This window comes from Dreissena polymorpha, chromosome 5 (assembly GCF_020536995.1).
Source record: "Dreissena polymorpha isolate Duluth1 chromosome 5, UMN_Dpol_1.0, whole genome shotgun sequence".
NCBI classification, from domain to species: domain Eukaryota; kingdom Metazoa; phylum Mollusca; class Bivalvia; order Myida; family Dreissenidae; genus Dreissena; species Dreissena polymorpha.
This window is the reverse complement of record NC_068359.1, coordinates 54,389,026-54,414,648: the sequence shown is the minus strand read 5'-3', so window position 1 is coordinate 54,414,648 and position 25,623 is coordinate 54,389,026. Positions and strand designations below refer to the sequence as shown.

The 25,623-nt window shown below is 37.2% G+C and overlaps 1 protein-coding gene across 3 annotated transcripts in view; it reads right to left on the bottom strand.

The window, feature by feature from the left end:
- Positions 1-1,689: 1,689 nt before the first annotated feature.
- The window catches only part of LOC127881318 (transmembrane protein 185A-like), a 39,717-nt gene continuing 15,783 nt past the window's right edge, over positions 1,690-25,623 (bottom strand). For 2 of the 3 annotated variants that reach the window (XM_052429075.1, XM_052429073.1), the window contains exons 3-7: positions 17,570-17,777; positions 16,410-16,493; positions 12,833-13,009; positions 6,750-6,873; positions 1,690-4,613 (exon numbers count right to left, since the gene is read on the bottom strand). In XM_052429075.1, the coding sequence (XP_052285035.1) occupies positions 4,402-4,613; positions 6,750-6,873; positions 12,833-13,009; positions 16,410-16,493; positions 17,570-17,777 (805 nt within the window). In that variant the 3' untranslated portion in view covers positions 1,690-4,401. The remainder of the gene's footprint in view (positions 4,614-6,749; positions 6,874-12,832; positions 13,010-16,409; positions 16,494-17,569; positions 17,778-25,623) is intronic. The other variant, XM_052429074.1, reaches the window with a different exon arrangement.

The following is a 25,623-nucleotide window of genomic DNA, read 5'->3' as shown; positions in this document are numbered from 1 at the left end:
TTGTGAAACTGTGTAAACAATGAACACCAGTCCATGTAATACTGGCCTACCACTTGTACTAGTTGATTTGGAGTTAATACAGTAATGCATGTACAAATGAGACACTAAGCTAAAAAGTTAAAAATATTGACTGGTAAAGCAGTACATTGTACTGAAATCAAAGTTGCCATGGAAACAGTTTCATTGAACTGTTCATTTGATACAACAAAACACAGTTGGTACACTTGGCTCATCTAAAGATCAAACAACAGGCTCTCCAGTGCATTAGAAAATTACATGTATATTGGCATAAACACAATAGCTGTATTTAATTAGATGCATTCCACTTCCTTTATGTACAAAAAATTTATGAACGAAGTCCCACATATTTATTTGCATTGTTTTATAAGTAGTCTTAAACAGATTTTGACTTTGGTACGATTGTTGGACATTTTGGAAAGTAAAATAATTGTACATACGAAAAAATTAGGAGAAACAAAATTTGGATAAGAAAGACACATAAGAACAAGAATATGAAAGAAAAAAAAATTAGGTTTGGAAAAATGTTCTTTTTTTTTAGAATGCTACATCTTTTTACACTGCAATGTGATTGAGAAAACAAAGTGGTGTGATGCATATTGCTACATGTTATTGTAATTTATTCCAAACAGCAATACCAAATATGCCCTCTTGATAAAACAAACAAAAAAAAATTGGAGGGGGGGGGGGGGGGGGGGTTGGGGCGTGGGAGGATAAGGGTGAGAGGGGGTATAATTCGGGGTGAAGTAATTAATTTAATAAGATGTTTAAAAAAAATGTGAGGGGGTGAGGGGGGGTGGGGGCGGACGTTGACCTTTGACAAAGTGACCTGAAAATCAATAGGGGTCATCTGCAAGTCATGATCAATTGTGACCTTGACCTTTAACCTAGTGACCTGAAAATCAATAGGGGTCATCTGCGAGTCATGATCAATCTACCCATGAAGTTTCATGATCCTAAGCGTATGGGTTCTTGAGTTATAATCCAGAAACCATTTTACTATATTTGGGTCACCGTGACCTTGACCTTTGACCTAGTGACCTGAAAATCAATAGGGGTCATCTGCAAGTCATGATCAATCTACCCATAAAGTTTCATGATCCTATGCGAATGCGTTCTTGAGTTACCATCCGGAAACCATTTTACTATTTCGAATCACCGTGACCTTGACCTTTGACCAAGTGACCTCAAATTCAATAGGGGTCATCTGCGAGTCATGATCAATCTACCCATGAAGTTTCATGATCCTAAGCGTATGCGTTCTTGAGTTATCATCCGAAAACCATTTTACTATTCAGGTCACCGTGACCTTGACCTTTGACCTAGTGACCTCAAAATCAATAGGGGTCATCTGCGGGTCATGATCAATCTACCTATGAAGTTTCATGATCCTTGGCGTATGCTTTCTTGAGTTATCATCCGACAACCACCTGGTGGACGGACGGACCGACCGACCGACCTTCCGACCGACCGACATGAGCAAAGCAATATACCCCCTCTTCTTAGAAGAGGGGCATAAATATTCATTGCTTAATTAAATTGTCTTACTATGAAACTTTTGTGTTATAGCTTGCGTTCACTAGATTTCAGATATATTAACTTATTGTGCTTTTCATTTCGCTGATAGTTTTAAGCTGTTTTAATGTATTGACAAAAGACAACACCATAGACCACAGTACAAGCTTTTACAACGTCACACGTATATGGCTGGTATATACAAATTAACGTTTGATCAAAATTCAAGAACTATCCTAACGTACGTATGAAATATACGGAGGTGACACAACCACATTTATTAAAACGGAATAAGGAAAACAATAACGTAACAAACTTTGTCGAGTAATCCTGAACAAATTGCTATATTATACACAATATACACATGCAAAATTTATTAACGGCGAGCATATGAACTTAGAACATATGAGTTAACCGGCCACACGCGAAGTATCCGTATATATTTTAAATATTTATACGCGCATTCTTCGAACAAACCTGTTTTAGTGGTTTGTTGGGCATTGCTATTTGATTTGATTATGAACAGTATCAAGAATCATCGCGCTCATGCTTAATACATAAGTCAATATGGTGGAACATTTTTTTGTTAAATTAATAAAAAACAAGGGACAAAATTGTCACAAAACCAGGTTTTCATTGTGAAAAAAAAATCTGATAAAGGGAGAAAACTCAAACAGACCTTTGGAAATGAACAAACAAAATTAACCCCCTTTGTAAGTTTGTTTTTTAAAAAAATCTATTTTTAGTCGTGACGACCTTAACATTGGAAATATTGACGTGATTCTTTCGTGCGACACACCGTCCCATGATGGTGAACAAATGTGCCAAATGATTTTAAAATCTCACAATGAATGACATACTTATGGCCAGGACAAGCTCATTTATGGCCATTTTTGACCTTTGAACTCAAAGTGTGACCTTGACCTTGGAGATATCGACGTAATTATTTCGCGCAACACCGTCCAATGATGGTGAACAATGTGCCAAATGATTTTAAAATCTGACAATGAACGACATAGTTATGGCCCGGACAAGCTTGTTCCGCCCGCCCCCCAGCCAGCCAGCCAGCCCGCCCGCATTCGCCAATCTAATAACCAGTTTTTTCCTTCGGAAAACCTGGTTAATAATATTTAACATGGTATTGTTGAAAACACATTAAGAATATATTATTGACATACCATAATTATATCGCTGAATATCTTCATTTAACATATGTCTGGTCTAAAGAGAATTCCAGTTCACCTAGTTCACGCGATAGCGTTTATATTATATAACAATTATTTTACTGGCCGCGAAGTGACCCCGATACCTTGCGGGTTGGAAAGCAATGCATTAAAGTAAGGCCACGCTTCCACTGCTGAAACGACGACTTTTTAAAAACTTTAAAAAAACTTTTACTTTAACTTTTGTGTAATACGATATAATATGAATTTCGATTTGTTTTAGAGTGTAGGATATATCAAGAATGAAGATCTCAGTATGCCCCATTTTTAACAGACACCGACGTAACATGGTCAAATATATTGGGTACTGAAAATCAAATGTTGCTACACAAATAATGCTATTACATATGTAAACTATTTTAGTATAGAATAGAAATACATATGTACCATGTTGAGTTATGCATGTGTTAAACGGTCGTTTTAAATTTTCTGTCAAACTGTGTTTGACTGTCTTTTATAATATACCACAATTATCTGTTCAATGAATGTTATATAACAGTGTCGTGTCTGTTGTAAAAAGGTATTCTATGATAAAACACTTGGAGACTGTTTTAACGCAACACTTTTCAAACTTGAATATCTCATGTATTACTTAAGATTTTTATTTAAAATTTGACATGTGATCATTTGACTACATTTTGAGCAAGTTCACGATAAAATCATTAATCCGTGACGATAGGAAGCATTAGCACGTGGGGTATGTATGATTCCATTTGTTTGAACATGTAACACTATTGCGTTTCACCATTTTCACGTACAAAAAGTCGAAACTATACATAACTTACGACTTTACATAACTCATGTGGTAGAGCGTCCAAACGTCACGGATGAATGATTTTATTGTGAGCTTTCTCAGAATGTAGTCAAAAGATCACAGTAAATTTTTTTATAAAAAAATCTTAACTAATAACTGAGGTATTACAGTTTGAAAAGTGTCGCGTTTGAAAAGACTCCAAGTGTATGGCTGATATCTTTAAAGAATTGCAATGAATTGGATAGCAGCTATTATGTCAGATTTAACTGCAATAATAATAAGTGCTATATTATTTAACTGCATTGTGACCAGAGCCTTTCGGCTGCCATCATTTTCTTTACATTTAATAAGCAAGCAAGGAACAAGTTTAATAATATTATTACATTCATGAGCTTTGATTAAAATGTATTTAAGTACAGCTAAATGTAAGATATCTTAACAATTTCATAAACTTAAAGTGACAGATGAGCTATTTCATAAATTCCCCTGCCGCGTCACTTGCCCATAAGGTTGGATCTTGCCTATTGCATTTTATACACATTAAACAGTTTTATAAGAAACAATCTCTAATCTGATTGAATCCATTCCGATTCACAATTTGTTTTACAAACATCCCGTGTCAAAAAATTAAAAAACATTGCACAAACACATCTTACAGACAGTACAGATTAAAAGTGGACCCAAATACACATGCGCTGTGGAACCAAACAGATCCAGACTTATGAGAGCTTTGAAGGAAATCAGCAATTCGAGCATTACAAGTGTTCAGTCAGGCATGTCTATGGATATAATGGGCATTACAGGTGTTCAGTCAGGCATGTCTATGGATATAATGGGCATTACAGGTGTTCAGTCAGGCATGTCTATGGATATAATGGGCATTACAGGTGTTCAGTCAGGCATGTCTATGGATATAATGGGCATGACAATTTTGTGCTGATCATCGAATGGAGTCTTCTTCTGTGCAGGTTTTGATTTCTCATTCTCGCCAGTTTGGAACTCGGTGCGGGACTGAGCTGTATAGGAAATATTCCCGTATTCCTGCAGACAGGGGCATATGCCCAGAATGAACTGGCAAAAGTCTTTTCTTATACCAAACCACCCTGAAATGGATGACAATTATGTAAAAAGAATAGAATAACTATTTTATAGCAAACCAATATTAAAAGATGTTTATACTACATGCATAAGCATATTTAAATTGTAAATACATGTATATAGCCTGATCAATGTATGCATACATCTACTATCAATCTTTTGTTAAAAACTGCCATTTGATGGACATTCATAATGTAAGGATAATTATGTGCATTTAGGTACTTGATAAACAAGGCCGCCCAATACATGAGGCTGCTTAGCTGAAACTCTTGTTTTTGAAATGGTGACCTGGATTTTTAGAATGATTCATGACTTCAAGACATTTCCAGAATAAAATTAAATTGTCATGGCCATCATACAATGGGTGTTGGAGATAAAAGCACATATAAAATTGATGAAGGCTAAACTATTCACCTTCCACTGTGACCTATTACTTTTAAACATCCCCTCAATGACCTTCAAATTATAGCCTGGGGTCACAAAAAACAACAAAAAAGCTTTAGATTAATTGAGTAGATTGAGTAGATATGAAAATGGAGGGTGAAACAATTGACCTTTAAATATTACCTTGACCTTAAGGCATTATGAATGACTCATGCCTTTTGCATATCATCTCAATAACCCAGCCATTGTTGCTTTAAAATCCTTCTATGAGATATTGAGAGGACACACAAACGGATATTCGAACATTTGATCTTTCATTACAAACTTGACATTGTGACTGGCTTCTGCATACATGTATCCTTTAAATGACATTAAGATTGTAGTGTAGTTTCACGAAAATACTTGAAATGCTTTGGAAAGGAGATTCAATCATTTAACTCTTTCAGCGCAGGAACCGAATTTTGAAGGCCTTTCCAAACAGTTTGGAAGGCCTTTCCAAACAGTTTGGATCCAGATGAGACGCCACAGAACGTGGCGTCTCATCAGGATCCAAACTGTTTGCTATCCTGATAGTATTCTTCGAAAAAAAATCAAAGAAAATGCTAATTTTAGAAATTCAGCAGACGACATTTTAGCAGAAGACAAATTTCCCAGCATGCAAAGGGTTAATCTGTAAGAACAAACTTGACCTTGAGTCAGTGTGGTTGAATCATGCTTTCTGAACATCCTCTGAAAAGCCCACATTATTTGAGGCCTGTTTTATGAAAATCATGTACATGGTAAATGATTCGGACACAAATGTTATACAGAGACTGATGGAAAGACAAACGGTATTATGAAAACCCCAACCAGTTTTGCGGAGGGGTTATTACAATCAGTTTGAGTCACAAAAGTGTATGTACAATTTATCTGCTTTTTAATTTGTTCTTGAAAAAGGAAACATGGAGTTTCTTGAAAGAGGAAATATGGAGTAATGAAGTTCTGGAAAAGGAAAATATTTATACAAATAAAGTACAATGGTTACAGCCAATTTTTTTGCCATGAATTTTCGTGGATTGGTAAAATATAAGAATGATTGATTTTGTTTTATATTGTCTGGCATATGCCAACGGGTGAAAACATTTGTTGAACATTTTATATTGTGGTTGAGTGGACCCACACATATCCATGAAACTTAGTGTATGACTAATAACATCATCTTCATGGTAACAGAAGACTTTTGCAAAACCTAATGCCATGAAATGGCTCAATGCTATTACTATGTGTCAACCACAGGTGGTAAGTGTGTGTCTATGATATTTATTATTAAAAAACATCATACAATCTAGCTATAACGATGAAATCAACTTCTATGAAAAAGAATTTCATAAATGTATATTTATAACAAGGTATTCAACTCAAAATGACACAAAAACATGTTGTATCGCTTTGAACAGCCATTAGTTCCTGAAATGTGCAGCGATTGCCATGAACTCGGTCTTATTCAAACAGAAATGAATTTCCTTTCTGGAAACGTACATTTCTTGCAATTTTTACAAGTGCTGGGTCACCTTTTATGAAATAACTCGATACAAACTCGTGTGACCTACTCGTTGTCATTCTGACCCAATCCAAGAATAATGAACTCTTCAAAGTTGGTTTTCTGTTATAATTTGATTATTTTTCATTCAAAATGATGTTTTTACTAATTAATATCATAACCACACACTAACCACCTATATTGCCCACAAAGTAAAATTATGATAAATAACTCTTACAATGGTTGCCTCCCCTTGCTCCAAATGATAACAGAATAAGCGTGAAAAGGGAGATAAACAGAGGCACAGTCACTGAAGTGAATTTGAAATGGTTGTCTCCATCCAAGCGGTTGGCCAGAAGTATCTGCAACAACAATCTCATCTGTTAGTTTAAACCATCCAATTTAAGCTTGATGGCATAGAAAACCTAAGGCTTATTGAGACAGATTCAGGCTTACCAGATACTAAAATCTTCAGTGTCTACAGTGAGGCAGAATATGGGTATACTGTTGATAAATGTTATGCCATTTGAATGCCTTATATTGTGAATTTCTTGTTATATCAATGTTTTTATTGTTTGTATTTGTTTTTTAGCACTCATTGAGCCCTTTTTTTAACAAAAGCAGACATTTGATGTTTAATTCAAACACTGCTTATTCAAATAATTGCTATTTGAAAACTATTAATCTCAACTCATTTATCAATATAGAATCCCAAGTGCTAATATGTGAGTTAAAAATCTATGTTCTACCTTTTGTTTCTAACAAATGTTTGTTATTGCTTAGTTATTTCACATTTAGTTTATTCAGTTTTTTGGCCATGAATGGCATGAAATCTTTTGATAGAATAATGGAGATGTGTTTTTACAAACTATGTCTTTGAAATGACTTTTCAGCAGAAACTTGCATAAAAACACCATTTAAATAAGGAAGAAAATATGAGGTTAAGATGCCACTCTAAAAAGAACAAGATGTGTTTGTGAAACACTATGTCCCCCCATATATTCGACATTTGACCTTTGACCTTGAAAGATGACCTTGACCATTCACCACTCAAAAAGTGCAGCTCCATGAGATACACATGCATGCAAAATATCAAGTTGCTATCTTCAATATTGCAAAATTTGACCTTTGACCTTGAAGGATGACCTTGACGTTTCACCACTCAAAATGTACAGCTCAATGAGACACACAAGCATGCCAAATATCAAGTTGCTACAGTACAGCTCACGCAAAACAAACATATTCCGCGATCCGCGGAGTCAGACGCCATCTTGTGTTCGCGGAGTCGACTCGGAATCGACTATCTGGTCGCCGAGTAGCCGCGTCTGTCCGCCGAGGCACTCCGCATCTCGTCTCCGCGACACGCCTCGGCATGATGCCGAGGAATTTGTTGATGATGTCGAGTCATTCGGCGGACAATCGTATTAATTATAATTTACAATGTACATGTACCTCGGATAGAAATGGAGTTTCGCATAATGAAATTTATTGCATGGAGCGTTACTACGTTGCGAAACAATTCACTACATAATACAAGGTTTTGCATCATCTGTCCAAATTATCCAAATGTCCAAATTATCTTTATTAACTGTTTCTTAACCCTTTCCCTGATAGATGCGTATAATCCCGAGTCTATCGTTTCCCCGATACATGCGTTTATGACTGTCATTCTCAATTACCACATACATGCGATTTCTCCGTCTCTATCCATTTCCCGCTAATCCCGTATATTCCATTTTCAAATGCAAATTCTGATTAATACTGACGAGAAAAGTGCTCAAGAAAACTCATTAACACAGACATCCAACATTTTTCTAAAATATCAAAGGAATTTCGGCATATGTTTCTAATTAAAGATTTGATGAAATAGGTGTCCAATCGGGAAAAGGGTAACACAAATAAAAACATGTATAAGCCCATGATATTTTCGTGTCCAGTGTTTGTCTAAAACAAAAAGCGCGCGAAAATAGGCGTGGGTGAATTTATTGGTACACAAAACTACGAAGCGCAGACAACATTTCCTGAATAAAATAAAAGTCAAAAACGCTGTATCATTTTCATATTTTAGTTCGTTCAATATTGCAACAATTACTGTATTGTATCTGATTGCACACAAAGTGCCGTGTAAAGTTAATATTCTTTTACAACGACCAATAAACAGCGTCATCTATATTTAGATTTTATGCAACATGTATACTGGTCATGTACGTAATTCCGGCCACTTTTGGGACTATTTAAGAAAAATCTTTAGTGTTAGGCAACTGGTTGAAACTAAACTTCACATATATAATCCTGGGTTCAAAACTCACCTAGCATGAAAATTTAAATAGAATTAGATCGGTGAATGTTACTTAATGAACAGAAAATGATGACATGTAAACTATGCATTTTCGTAGGTTAAATGTACCTAAAAAATCGGCCACTTTTCAGTTTGATATGCAGATAAAATTACAAAGCAATATCTTTTGACAAATGTCCTCAATTTCAGAGTATTAATCAATGTTTATACTATTAAAATTTTTGACTTGAAATTTAAAATAAATGCGAAATTATTATACCAGTTACTCCCCCTACCTATTTTAATAAATATAAACAATGGGAAACTGCTAAATGATTAAAAAAATATTTCTTTTTAATGTGTTTAATAAATTTTTTCAAACATAGCTAAAAAAGTAAACACATTTTGTTTGAAAAGTTGACTTCAGTGTTGATTATTAGTAAACGCTTATATATAATATTAAAACATGTAATCTAGTAATATTCTTATAAAGGGAGGTAATTCATATATTAAAAATTTATATTTAGGTTCTAAATTTTATGTTTTGAATATAAGTTTTTGTACAATTAATTGTTAAAACTTTAATTTAAGTTTATTAGATAAAATAAAAATAATTTTATCAAATATATTAGGCAGGTCGATACATCTGTAGTCGAGAAGACGCTGGACGACCTGTAAATAAATCTCAATTTTTTTTTTTTTAAATCAGAGTTTATTTATCATCATATGTTGCAACAATTATATTGATATAAGAAACAAATATATTTGATGTGTGTGTGTGTATTTGAGAAATAAATCTCAAATACACACACACACATCAAATATATTTGTTTCTTATATCAATATAATTGTTGCAACATATGATGACATCACTTTCCCCATGAGCCAAATATTTCCTGCTATATTTGTGACATTTTAACACAAAAGTTTACAGTGATATGGTTCTTACATTTGCCAAATATTGAGAGTGGGGACGGTTTTCATGTTGATTTTTCTAAATAAAAACAAAATATGTGCGTTAAGATCATGAAACTGATTTTACACAGGTGGCCGATTTTTTACGTACAGGCCGGAATTACGTACATGACCAGTAAGTCATTTTCTGAAAATTGGGAGAAAGGAAAAGCGATTTTTCGAAAATAAACCAACGTTTTTTTTCCCATTCAATTTGTCATAATTATTTATATTTTGTTTTGTCTGTGTATGTTTGATTGGGTCTCATTTGTTTTTTGAAGCAAATCTTATGAAAAAAAAATATCGTAATGGTAAATGTTTAAAGCAAGTCCCGTTTCCGAGATCATATACGAGAATTACTTCGATATGTTTACTGATAAATTATGGTTTTGACAGACGACACGTGCTTATCTAAAGTGTGTGTTTTTGTAATACACGGGATATTGGTTTATCGGTGCTTGATTACGCAATAAAACAAAGACGCAGTCGGCGGTTTTAAGAAGGCCTTTTGTACTGACCAACACAATAGTTAATAGTGCACGTGCTTATCTAACATTTAGGGATAAAACACACGGGAGACTAGACACTTTGTGCTTGTTTGGGCCATAACCGGTGGTTATTTTCAGTAGCACACGTGTCCAGAAACTAACGAGTTCGGGTAATAAAGCACTGAGATTATGATCTGAAAACTGCCTGGCGTCCGAAATGAAACAAAATGCCGACAAATCAAAAGATTAACCGCCTAATGTTTAAGTATAAAAAAATGCCGACAAATCAAATGATTAACCGCCTAATGTTTCAGTATAAAATTCGATATTTTAAGGCGGGGTTCTCACTGCATTTCCTTTTGCATTCGCATACGCTTGTATAACTTGTTATTTGCACGGATTTATTGAGATTACAATGAAAATGCTCACGCTTTTCAGGCAGATAACGTGATATTACACAAGTCATCTTTATTTTCGCGCAATTTCTAAGAGAACAGCAGATTAACACGTGTATTTAATTGTCACAATAATGATACTGTTTTGCGTCGCAACATTATTTTGGTAGTCACATTTATGCCGAGTTTAATGTTTCAATATATTGCCCGATAATTTCGTTTATTAAATTTATATTTAGATGCAACATGTACATGGCCATTTCTGAAAATCGGGACGAAGTGAAAGTTATCATTTTTAAATATATACGAATATAAGTTTTTATTAAAATTGTCAACAGTATTTATATTTATTTTCTATATGTATAGTTGTTTGGTTCTCATATGGATTTTCGCAAATCTTATGATACTCAATATGTTATTTTCGATGTTTAAAGCAAATCTTGTTTCCGAGATCATGTTCGGGATTAAACTGTGTAAGGTTCATTGATATGGTTATAATGACCTACAAAATCATTATGTATCAAGTTCCGTATGCAGAGAAGCTGACCAAAGGTTTACACAATCACGCAGATGTAAACATATGTATTTTTTTCGGCAAATCGCCGCGTGTAAAGACGCGGCGTGATGCCGCGGATATATGCCGAGGCAGAAACAGACGCGGCGTAACTCCGCGAATTATCGCGGAGTGCCTCGGCATGATGCCGAGGGAATACTCGTTGTGGATGCCGAGTAATTTCGAAAACAAAAGAGTGTGTCCGCGGCGTAGCCGCGGATTTTGTTGGTTTTGCGTGAGCTGTACTGTATCTTCAATATTGCAAAAGTAATGGCAAATGTTAAAGTTTGTAAAGTTTGATGCAAACCAAAAAACCAACAGAAAGGGCAAAAAACAATATGTCTTCCACAAAAATATCTGCGTCTAAAAAAGCGCATTGATTCTCAAGAAAGACCAAATCTGAAAGATACTTGTCATGGCCCGTATTTTTCCGCATTTTATCGGAATGCAAAAGGTGATTTTTACTGTAACACCAGCTATATGTGTACTTCGTCATACTACATCATTCGTATCAGCGTTTCATAATGGTTCTCTTTGTGCATGAACTATAAAATTGAATAAGACGACATAGAACCATCCGAACGCTCGCATCTGCTTTCTGAACTGTCAAAATGCCACCAAAAAAATAAATAAAACCCTGTCAAGATCAATTATCTGTGAAGGCTGCATTTGGAGTTGTCGAAAGTAATGAACATGTAGCATCATCCAGAGCGTCAGCGAGGCAAGTACATCACGTAACCTTCAATTTCGTATTTTAACCAACTATAAGTTATTTGCCATTATGCAAAAACTTTTTCAAAATAGTAGATGTACTTGCATCGCTGATGCTCTCGAATGATGTTATAACAAACTCGAAACTCAGTCTGTTAATGTTATGTGTTTTTAGTTATAACAGTTACTTTTAGAAACAAAAATATTTATGAATCATTAAAAATGCGTTGATTTTTCAGTTTTTTTATTAAAAATTTGAAAACCAGCGGCAAAAAGCTCAATGTTTTTGGAAAAAGCTCATTGTTTCAGCACATGTGTACTTTAACAACTCATTGGTTAAAAATGAAAAATTATCACTGCCCATATTTCCAACTACATGCTTAGCATTACTAATGAATAAAATTTGACTCAAGAAACAAAAAGTTAGGGGTCATCCAGGTCCAAACCTTTACATTTTCATTTTTTGAAGATATATCAAGATGGCAAAAACAGACACTTAAACACAACAGTGCAAAGATTTCACCCATGTAGCCATCAAGAATACCGGTAATCTTTAAAAGTGTGTACACATTGTCCTCGGTAAATGGTTGTTTATTCATACTTAATACAACTATATTGAATGTTATTTTTGAAAGTAACTGCATAGCACATTTGGTTATTTTATGATTTGTGCCCAAATGCATATGAATAAACTGATATCAAATGTTCAAGATAAAGAAGTTGCTATTAATTAAAGTGTTTATAAAATAAAAAAGATTTGTACAAGAAGTTTTTTAAGAACACCAAAGTTTAAGTACAAATACAAACAAAGCTAAACGTCGACACAAAGGCACGAGAAAACCTTATAATAAAAATATTTTAAAGTATGCTATTTATACTTAGGTGTTAAGTCAATGAATTAAATATGAAGTTGCTAACTTGCTGCAATATTTAAAGGCTTACCTCAAATATTAACATTGGAATGACAAGCAGGGAATAGCCTATTGCAGTTGTCAGATTCCCCCTTCTCCGGTCCCGCAGAATGTTAGGTGTCCGTGACAACAGAATCGCCAGAATGATGGCATAGATGACGCCTATCAATGACACACACATCACGATCCATATTGGTATGAACACGATCTGCAGAAGGAAGGATGTCTGTTAAAGCATATTTTGTGCATACCGGTACATATTTTTTAAATATGAGTATACATTTAAAGTCTGTTCCTTGATATGTTCAAATGTTTAAAAAAAATCAGCTTTCAGGAAAGCATAATTTTCGTATCACTTTCTCAGAGTATATATATATTGAAAGCATTAATATATAAAATAAACAAACAAAAACAAACATTAGCAGTCCATCTTACTAAACATCAAATGATACATTTATCTTTTGACACATTTACAAACAAGAGATGTGTTTGTCAGAAACACAATGCCCCCTGCTGCGCCGCTTTGAAGCCATATATTTGACCTTCGACCTTAAAGGATGACCTTGACCTTTCACCACTCAAAATGTGCAGCTCCACGAGATACACATGCATGCTAAATATCGAGTTGCTATCTTCAATATTGCAAAAGTTATGACCAAGGTTAAAGTTTTGGGACAGAATGACAGACAGACAGAAAGGCCAAGAACAATATAACCCCGATCATTCGATCCGGGGGCATACAAATTTACCTAATGACGCATTTACCTGTGATACATTAACCTTACAAGATAAGTATTGATGCAAAGCATCAAAGGGCGTTGGGAATTTCAGTGTAAAAGGCACTCAATGAAGTTACATGGAAAGATTTTTGTTCTACTGTAAATATTCATATATTGGCCGATTATTTTATACAAAATAGAAAAAGATACAGGTATAACCATTATCTATAATGTTGTGTTATAACACCCAAATAACCATTATTTATGATGTTGTGTTATAACCCCCAAATAACCATTATCTATGATTTTGTGTTGTAACCCCCAAATATTTCATAGTTCATTTTGTTTACATTGGTTTCCTTCTTTTTACTGGCATTCGTGTGCAGTTTTCATTAATGGAACAGAACTGTGTAGGTTTTAAAAAATCTGCTTCATCTTGTACGCGTAATTTCATATTTTTCTCAACTTCAAGGGGAGATGATTCTGAACTTATTCTTACGTTGCTCATTTACCATAGGGGTTGAGTACTCATTGATATGAAAACACTGTAAAAGTTTGAAAAAAAAAATTTGAATGAAAACTGTAAATTGCATAAAGAAGCTGCATTTCACAATACTTCGAAATTCAGTAAAAGATCATAATAGATTTATTGCTCCGATATTCATCATTTTCAGTAGGGTTCGAGTAATACTGATATAAAAACACTTAACAAGTTTGGAAAGATTCAGTCGAAAGTTGTGAAATCTTTTAAACAAGTGGAAATTGTTTATTTTGTCAAATTTAATAGAAAAAAATTCTGGACTTATTGTCCCGATGTTTCTCATTTTTAATGAGGTAAAAATGCTCATTAATATGAAGACACTGTAAGTTTGGAAAGAATCTGATGACAAATGTTGACATAATCACCTAACCAAGCAGTTTTTCACTTATATTTTTAAATTCAAAGAGACATAATTCTGAACTTATGGTCCGATATTGCTCATATAGAGAGTTTGGATTGGGTCCTCATTGATAAAAAAAACTTGTGCAAGTTTGGGAGCAATCGGATGAAAATTTTGGACTTCGAACAACGATTTCAAAATTTCTCAAATTCTAAGGAAGATAACTATGGACGTAATGGTCGGATAATGCTAAAGGGCCCATACCACCTGGATAGTAATACTTGTCGCGCTTTGCGCTCTATATGTGATTCTTAAAAAAAACTCCAAGGAGTGCTTGACTCTAGGGAAACCGGTTGCTGGGACACAGCTCCTCCTTGATAAGAGGCTGCTTCCTTTATCGCAACTCTATATGTGGTAGGGATAGTACTTAGGGCCTATGATAGACAACCATAAAAATACACAGATAATAGATGTATTGCTTGCATTTATTTGTTAATATAAAAACACGTGTATTTTTGTATAAGATATATAAGTGATGTAAGAAATTTTAATTAACGTTGTCACCACGCGGCATCCATTTATTTTAATGAACATGTCTAATTGTAGTAAAATGGATTTTAAAATGTCTACATAAAATAAAGCTTTATTATATTTATTAACTAACAATTTATTAAAATTGTCAGCCGCCGGACATTTCCGTTCGTGCCGGAACCCGGGATTGAACCGGGGGTCTTTAGATGATTGTTGCGTAAACAACTTCAGTCTAACGCTCTCCCACCCGAGCTATTCCAGCTGACATCATTTATGTATTGCTATTTGGTGAAGTTGTGTATAGCGATCGTTATTATATGTCTATTATTAAACTAATACATTGTACTTTTTCGAACCACTACGCCTTCCAATAAACTTGCTTGCGCGATAGGTTGTCAAATATCGTACTACATTGATTCTCCACTAAATAAGCAAATTAAAAGAAAAACACAAAATAAATATATTTTGATTATGTTTTGTTTTTATACAAAACCAGAAAGTTTCGCATATTTGCCCAGTCCCTGTGATCTTTCCCCTGTGATCAGTTGTGGATCAGTTATTAATTAAAACAATTAGCTTTGCATTATTGGCAATAAATGTTGTGATAAATGTAATAGGCACAAATGCAGTACTTATCTTCACTAATTTACACACAAAAATCACCACTATGCAAGATATTCTTAAAACAAAAATGTATACATTGATCCGTAAAATAACTTCTCCTCCCATAAGCGAAAAAAAATGCATTACATACTAGTCGCCGCTCTCCAGAGCGACGCAAATGAAATATTTTCATTAAGATACAAACACATTATGAACAATTACTTAATAACATATTTACTTTATGACACATCAATATTATGACTCATTTATCTTATGCTATATTAACCTTATGACAATTTTATGACACACTAACTTTATGATACATTTACCTTATGACACATTAACCTTATGATACATATTTTATGATACATTTACCTTATGAACAATTTACTTAACGACAGATTTACCTAAAGATACATTTACCTTATGAACAATTTACTTTACGACAGATTTACCTAAAGATACATTTACCTTATGAACAATTTACTTAACGACAGATTTACCTAAAGATACATTTACTTTTTATACATGTACCTTATGGCACATTTTCTTTATGCAAAATTAACTTAATGACATATTCACCCTATGCTACATTTACCTTATGACACATATACTTTATGACACATTTACCTTATGCTACATTTACCTTATGACACATATACTTTATGACACATTTACCTTATGATACATTTTACTTATTACACAATTATCGTATGACACATTCACCGTACGACACATTTACCTTATGATACATGTTACATATGACATATTTACCTAATGATACATTTACAGTACAACACATTTACCTAATGATACATTTACGTTATGACACATTTACCGCATTTCACATTTAGGTAAAAGTAATGCTACTTACAACCCAGCTCCATGTTATCACATTGTCTAAGCGAAGGGCTAGGAAAATAAACTGCAGGATGTTCACAGAACAAAACAACTCCAACTGAAATGTACAAGTGTTGAACAGGGTAGTACTGGTCCTTGTATACAGTGTGAAACATTCTTTTTAATGCAAAAGATTTTTTTTATCAAAGTTGACAATTGAGAAAAAGTTAATAGTATTTTGTAGTCAGTCTTACAACAATTGTAAAATGACAACATGACTGTTCAACAAATTCATATAACAGTCCAATCTAATTACCTTTTAATATGTTGAAACAATGAAAAAATTTAAACTTATAATAAATTTAAGAAAGTCGTAGAAAAGGCAGCAAGATTTGCAGTTAAATAATGAACATATCATTCACCAGTCACTAGTCATTCTTTAATCGAGAAGTGCTGAAATTACTGCAATAGAAAACTGCAAATGAGCTTTACCCTGTGAAAAAGGGGTTTAATGCATGTGCATTAAGTGTCATCGCAGATTAGCCTGTGCAGTCCGCACAGGCTAATCAGGGACATCACTTTCCGCTGAAACTTGAAGAAGAGACTTTCTTGAAACATAAAATATCATTAAAGCGAAAAAGTCGTCCCTGATTAGCCTGTGTGTACTGAACACGCCAATCTAAGATGACACTTTATGCACATGCATTAGACCCCTTTTGCACAGAGCACAGCCCAAATATATTACGGATCCAAAATATGGAGGTGCAGAAGTTCACATTCTGGCAAAGATATTTGTACAGTTTGAGTCTTCTCATAGTGTTACTTTTTGAGTTAAGCCGAGACAAAAATCCAACATATCAAAGAAGGGACAAGGTCATATCTTTATGCACAAGACAAATATCCAACAGATCAAAGAAGGAGCATGGTCATATCTTTATGCACAAGACAAATATCCAACAGATCAAAGAAGGAGCATGGTCATATCTTTATGCACAAGACAAATATCCAACAGATCAAAGAAGGAGCATGGTCATATCTTTATGCACAAGACATATATCCAACAGATCAAAGAAGGAGCATGGTCATATCTTTATGCACAAGACATATATCCAACAGGACATCTTTAGGCATCTCCTTCCCCTCTTAAAAGTGGGGGCATAAAATGGAGTTAAAAACACTACAAAGGCTGCCCACCTCAAAAGAACGCTCATTTTTAATTGCCCATACACAAAACCCTATGGCCACAATTGACATGAACATCAAGGGTATGAAGACGAAAATCCATGAGTGTCCATTCGTCTGCAGGTTGTCACAGGCCAATACATCAAACACCAGTAGCATCAGGTGCAGACTTGTTGTGATGACCATTGCCTTGAACTGCACAAAACTGTCACCCTCTAACCTGGTATGGAAAACATTAACTGAATATAATTTTGTGAATGCACATGTTCAAAAATTGACAAAATGACTATTAAAGGTGCATAGCCATGGTTTACATATACATGTATACTGTATTGTTTTTTCAAACAATGCATGAAAAGGATGTGAGAATCAGACATGTCCTGAAAGTATACGCTTGACATGAGATGGGAGACATTAAATTAATAAACAATGTACAATAGTGTATAATATTCTCTTCTTTTTGGGGGCTTAAAAATACTTCCTCTTTTAAAATGGGTGCATTAAATGGTTGCTTCACAAAAAATTATCTTGTTTTCGTCAACTCTCGATTATTTATTAATTTTCATACTAAATGAAGATTGTCTTTGGTCGCTCTTTTATTGGGCACAGGAGAATTAGAAGCAGCACTTAAAGCGTTATGAATGAAGTGTACCAGCAGTATATAGTGCCCCATGCATGTGAACTATCAATGTGTACCAGCAGTATATAGTGCCCTATGCATGTGAACTATCAATGTGTACCAGCAGTATATAGTGCCCCATGCATGTGATCTATCAATGTGTACCAGCAGTATATAGTGCCCCATGCATGTGAACTATCAATGTGTACCAGCAGTAGTGCCCTATGCATGTGAACTATCAATGTGTACCAGCAGTATATAGTGCCCCATGCATGTGAACTATCAATGTGTACCAGCAGTATATAGTGCCCCATGCATGTGATCTATCAATGTGTAACAGCAGTAATGCCCCATGCATGTGATCTATCAATGTGTACCAGCAGTATATAGTGCCCCATGCATGTGATCTATCAATGTGTACCAGCAGTAGTGCCCCATGCATGTGAACTATCAATGTGTACCAGCAGTATATAGTGCCCCATGCATGTGATCTATCAATGTGTACCAGCAGTAGTGCCCCATGCATGTGATCTATCAATGTGTACCAGCATTATATAGTGCCCTATGCATGTGAACTATCAATGTGTACCAGCAGTAGTGCCCCATGCATGTGATCTATCAATGTGTACCAGCAATAGTGCCCTATGCATGTGAACTATCAATGTGTACCAGCAGTATATAGTGCCCTATGCATGTGAACTATCAATGTGTACCAGCAGTAGTGCCCCATGCATGTGATCTATCAATGTGTACCAGCAATAGTGCCCTATGCATGTGAACTATCAATGTGTACCAGCAGTACATGTATATAGTGCCCTATGCATGTGAACTATCAATGTGTACCAGCAGTAGTGCCCCATGCATGTGATCTATCAATGTGTACCAGCAGTATATAGTGCCCCATGCATGTGAACTATCAATGTGTACCAGCAGTAGTGCCCCATGCATGTGAACTATCAATGTGTACCAGCAGTAGTGCCCCATGCATGTGAACTATCAATGCGTACCAGCAGTAGTGCCCTATGCATGTGATCTATCAATGTGTACCAGCAGTAGTGCCCCATGCATGTGAACTATCAATGTGTACCAGCAGTAGTGCCCCATGCATGTGATCTATCAATGTGTACCAGCAATAGTGCCCCATGCATGTGAACTGTCAATGTGTACCAGCAGTAGTGCCCCATGCATGTGATCTATCAATGTGTACCAGCAATAGTGCCCTATGCATGTGAACTATCAATGTGTACCAGCAGTATATAGTGCCCTATGCATGTGATCTATCAATGTGTACCAGCAGTAGTGCCCCATGCATGTGATCTATCAATGTGTACCAGCAGTAGTGCCCCATGCATGTGAACTATCAATGTGTACCAGCAATAGTGCCCCATGCATGTGATCTATCAATGTGTACCAGCAATAGTGCCCCATGCATGTGAACTATCAATGTGTACCAGCAGTAGTGCCCCATGCATGTGATCTATCAATGTGTACCAGCAGTAGTGCCCCATGCATGTGATCTATCAATGTGTACCAGCAATAGTGCCCCATGCATGTGAACTATCAATGTGTACCAGCAGTAGTGCCCTATGCATGTGATCTATCAATGTGTACCAGCAGTAGTGCCCCATGCATGTGATCTATCAATGTGTACCAGCAGTATATAGTGCCCTATGCATGTGAACTATCAATGTGTACCAGCAGTAGTGCCCTATGCATGTGAACTGTCAATGCGTACCAGCAGTAGTGCCCTATGCATGTGATCTATCAATGTGTACCAGCAGTATATAGTGCCCTATGCATGTGATCTATCAATGTGTACCAGCAGTAGTGCCCCATGCATGTGAACTGTGTACCAGCAGTAGTGCCCCATGCATGTGATCTATCAATGTGTACCAGCAGTATATAGTGCCCCATGCATGTGAACTGTGTACCAGCAGTAGTGCCCTATGCATGTGAACTGTGTACCAGCAGTAGTGCCCTATGCATGTGATCTATCAATGTGTACCAGCAGTATATAGTGCCCCATGCATGTGAACTGTGTACCAGCAGTAGTGCCCTATGCATGTGATCTATCAATGTGTACCAGCAGTATATAGTGCCCCATGCATGTGATCTATCAATGTGTACCAGCAGTATATAGTGCCCTATGCATGTGATCTATCAATGTGTACCAGCAGTAGTGCCCCATGCATGTGATCTATCAATGTGTACCAGCAGTATATAGTGCCCCATGCATGTGATCTATCAATGTGTACCAGCAATATATAGTGCCCTATGCATGTGAACTATCAATGTGTACCAGCAGTAGTGCCCCATGCATGTGAACTATCAATGTGTACCAGCAGTAGTGCCCTATGCATGTGATCTATCAATGCGTACCAGCAGTATATAGTGCCCTATGCATGTGATCTATCAATGTGTACCAGCAGTAGTGCCCTATGCATGTGATCTATCAATGTGTACCAGCAGTATATAGTGCCCCATGCATGTGAACTATCAATGTGTACCAGCAGTATATAGTGCCCCATGCATGTGATCTATCAATGTGTACCAGCAGTATATAGTGCCCCATGCATGTGATCTATCAATGTGTACCAGCAGTATATAGTGCCCTATGCATGTGATCTATCAATGTGTACCAGCAGTATATAGTTCCCTATGCATGTGATCTATCAATGTGTACCAGCAGTATATAGTGCCCCATGCATGTGATCTATCAATGTGTACCAGCAGTATATAGTGCCCTATGCATGTGAACTATCAATGTGTACCAGCAGTATATAGTGCCCCATGCATGTGATCTATCAATGTGTACCAGCAGTATATAGTGCCCCATGCATGTGATCTATCAATGTGTACCAGCAGTAGTGCCCTATGCATGTGATCTATCAATGTGTACCAGCAGTAGTGCCCCATGCATGTGAACTATCAATGTGTACCAGCAATAGTGCCCCATGCATGTGATCTATCAATGTGTACCAGCAGTAGTGCCCCATGCATGTGATCTATCAATGTGTACCAGCAGTATATAGTGCCCCATGCATGTGAACTATCAATGTGTACCAGCAGTATATAGTGCCCCATGCATGTGAACTATCAATGTGTACCAGCAGTAGTGCCCCATGCATGTGATCTATCAATGTGTACCAGCAGTATATAGTGCCCTATGCATGTGATCTATCAATGTGTACCAGCAGTATATAGTGCCCCATGCATGTGAACTATCAATGTGTACCAGCAGTATATAGTGCCCCATGCATGTGAACTATCAATGTGTACCAGCAATAGTGCCCTATGCATGTGAACTATCAATGTGTACCAGCAATAGTGCCCTATGCATGTGATCTATCAATGTGTACCAGCAGTAGTGCCCTATGCATGTGATCTATCAATGTGTACCAGCAGTATATAGTGCCCCATGCATGTGAACTATCAATGTGTACCAGCAGTAGTGCCCCATGCATGTGATCTATCAATGTGTACCAGCAGTATATAGTGCCCCATGCATGTGAACTATCAATGTGTACCAGCAATAGTGCCCTATGCATGTGAACTATCAATGTGTACCAGCAGTATATAGTGCCCTATGCATGTGATCTATCAATGTGTACCAGCAGTAGTGCCCCATGCATGTGAACTATCAATGTGTACCAGCAATAGTGCCCTATGCATGTGATCTATCAATGTGTACCAGCAATAGTGCCCCATGCATGTGAACTATCAATGTGTACCAGCAATAGTGCCCCATGCATGTGAACTATCAATGTGTACCAGCAATAGTGCCCCATGCATGTGAAATATCAATGTGTACCAGCAATAGTGCCCCATGCATGTGATCTATCAATGTGTACCAGCAGTATATAGTGCCCCATGCATGTGATCTATCAATGTGTACCAGCAGTATATAGTGCCCTATGCATGTGAACTATCAATGTGTACCAGCAGTAGTGCCCTATACATGTGATCTATCAATGTGTACCAGCAGTATATAGTGCCCTATGCATGTGATCTATCAATGTGTACCAGCAGTAGTGCCCCATGCATGTGAACTATCAATGTGTACCAGCAGTAGTGCCCCATGTATGTGAACTATCAATGTGTACCAGCAATAGTGCTCCATGCATGTGATCTATCAATGTGTACCAGCAGTATATAGTGCCCCATGCATGTGATCTATCAATGTGTACCAGCAGTATATAGTGCCCCATGCATGTGAACTATCAATGTGTACCAGCAGTAGTGCCCTATGCATGTGATCTATCAATGTGTACCAGCAGTAGTGCCCCATGCATGTGAACTATCAATGTGTACCAGCAGTATATAGTGCCCCATGCATGTGAACTATCAATGTGTACCAGCAGTAGTGCCCCATGCATGTGATCTATCAATGTGTACCAGCAGTAGTGCCCCATGCATGTGATCTATCAATGTGTACCAGCAGTAGTGCCCCATGCATGTGAACTATCAATGTGTACCAGCAGTATATAGTGCCCCATGCATGTGAACTATCAATGTGTACCAGCAGTAGTGCCCCATGCATGTGATCTATCAATGTGTATCAGCAGTATATAGTGCCCCATGCATGTGATCTATCAATGTGTACCAGCAATAGTGCCCTATGCATGTGAACTATCAATGTGTACCAGCAGTATATAGTGCCCTATGCATGTGAACTATCAATGTGTACCAGCAGTAGTGCCCTAAGTATGTGAACTATCAATGTGTACCAGCAGTATATAGTGCCCTATGCATGTGATCTATCAATGTGTACCAGCAGTAGTGCCCTATGCATGTGAACTATCAATGTGTACCAGCAGTAGTGCCCTATGCATGTGATCTATCAATGTGTACCAGCAGTAGTGCCCCATGCATGTGATCTATCAATGTGTACCAGCAGTAGTGCCCTATGCATGTGAACTATCAATGTGTACCAGCAGTATATAGTGCCCCATGCATGTGAACTATCAATGTGTACCAGCAGTATATAGTGCCCCATGCATGTGAACTATCAATGTGTACCAGCAGTATATAGTGCCCCATGCATGTGATCTATCAATGTGTAACAGCAGTAGTGCCCCATGCATGTGATCTATCAATGTGTACCAGCAGTATATAGTGCCCCATGCATGTGATCTATCAATGTGTACCAGCAGAAGTGCCCCATGCTTGTGATCTATCAATGTGTACCAGCAGTAGTGCCCCATGCATGTGAACTATCAATGTGTACCAGCAGTAGTGCCCCATGCATGTGAACTATCAATGTGTATCAGCAGTAGTGCCCCATGCATGTGAACTATCAATGTGTACCAGCAGTAGTGCCCTATGCATGTGAACTATCAATGTGTACCAGCAGTAGTGCCCTATGCATGTGAACTATCAATGTGTACCAGCAGTAGTGCCCTATGCATGTGAACTATCAATGTGTACCAGCAGTAGTGCCCCATGCATGTGAACTGTCAATGTGTACCAGCAATAGTGCCCTATGCATGTGATCTGTCAATGTGTACCAGCAGTAGTGCCCCATGCATGTGAACTGTCAATGTGTACCAGCAATAGTGCCCCATGCATGTGATCTATCAATGTGTACCAGCAGTATATAGTGCCCCATGCATGTGAACTATCAATGTGTACCAGCAGTAGTGCCCCATGCATGTGATCTATCAATGTGTACCAGCAATAGTGCCCTATGCATGTGAACTATCAATGTGTACCAGCAATAGTGCCCTATGCATGTGATCTGTCAATGTGTACCAGCAATAGTGCCCCATGCATGTGATCTGTCAATGTGTACCAGCAATAGTGCCCCATGCATGTGAACTGTCAATGTGTACCAGCAATAGTGCCCCATGCATGTGAACTGTCAATGTGTACCAGCAGTAGTGCCCTATGCATGTGAACTATCAATGTGTACCAGCAGTATATAGTGCCCCATGCATGTGAACTATCAATGTGTACCAGCAGTATATAGTGCCCCATGCATGTGAACTATCAATGTGTACCAGCAGTAGTGCCCTATGCATGTGATCTATCAATGTGTACCAGCAGTATATAGTGCCCCATGCATGTGAACTATCAATGTGTACCAGCAGTATATAGTGCCCCATGCATGTGATCTATCAATGTGTACCAGCAGTAGTGCCCTATGCATGTGATCTATCAATGTGTACCAGCAGTATATAGTGCCCCATGCATGTGATCTATCAATGTGTACCAGCAGTATATAGTGCCCTATGCATGTGATCTATCAATGTGTACCAGCAGTAGTGCCCTATGCATGTGAACTATCAATGTGTACCAGCAGTATATAGTGCCCCATGCATGTGAACTATCAATGTGTACCAGCAGTATATAGTGCCCCATGCATGTGAACTATCAATGTGTACCAGCAGTAGTGCCCCATGCATGTGATCTATCAATGTGTACCAGCAGTATATAGTGCCCCATGCATGTGATCTATCAATGTGTACCAGCAGTAGTGCCCCATGCATGTGATCTATCAATGTGTACCACCAGTAGTGCCCTATGCATGTGATCTATCAATGTGTACCAGCAGTAGTGCCCTATGCATGTGATCTATCAATGTGTACCAGCAGTAGTGCCCTATGCATGTGATCTATCAATGTGTACCAGCAATAGTGCCCTATGCATGTGATCTATCAATGTGTACCAGCAATAGTGCCCCATGCATGTGATCTATCAATGTGTACCAGCAATAGTGCCCCATGCATGTGATCTATCAATGTGTACCAGCAATAGTGCCCCATGCATGTGATCTATCAATGTGTACCAGCAGTAGTGCCCTATGCATGTGATCTATCAATGTGTACCAGCAGTAGTGCCCCATGCATGTGAACTATCAATGTGTACCAGCAATAGTGCCCCATGCATGTGAACTATCAATGTGTACCAGCAGTATATAGTGCCCTATGCATGTGAACTATCAATGTGTACCAGCAGTATATAGTGCCCTATGCATGTGATCTATCAATGTGTACCAGCAATAGTGCCCCATGCATGTGATCTATCAATGTGTACCAGCAGTATATAGTGCCCCATGCATGTGAACTATCAATGTGTACCAGCAATAGTGCCCCATGCATGTGATCTATCAATGTGTACCAGCAGTAGTGCCCCATGCATGTGAACTATCAATGTGTACCAGCAATAGTGCCCTATGCATGTGAACTATCAATGTGTACCAGCAGTAGTGCCCTATGCATGTGAACTATCAATGTGTACCAGCAGTAGTGCCGTATGCATGTGAACTATCAATGTGTACCAGCAATAGTGCCCTATGCATGTGATCTATCAATGTGTACCAGCAATAGTGCCCCATGCATGTGAACTATCAATGTGTACCAGCAATAGTGCCCCATGCATGTGATCTATCAATGTGTACCAGCAATAGTGCCCTATGCATGTGAACTATCAATGTGTACCAGCAGTA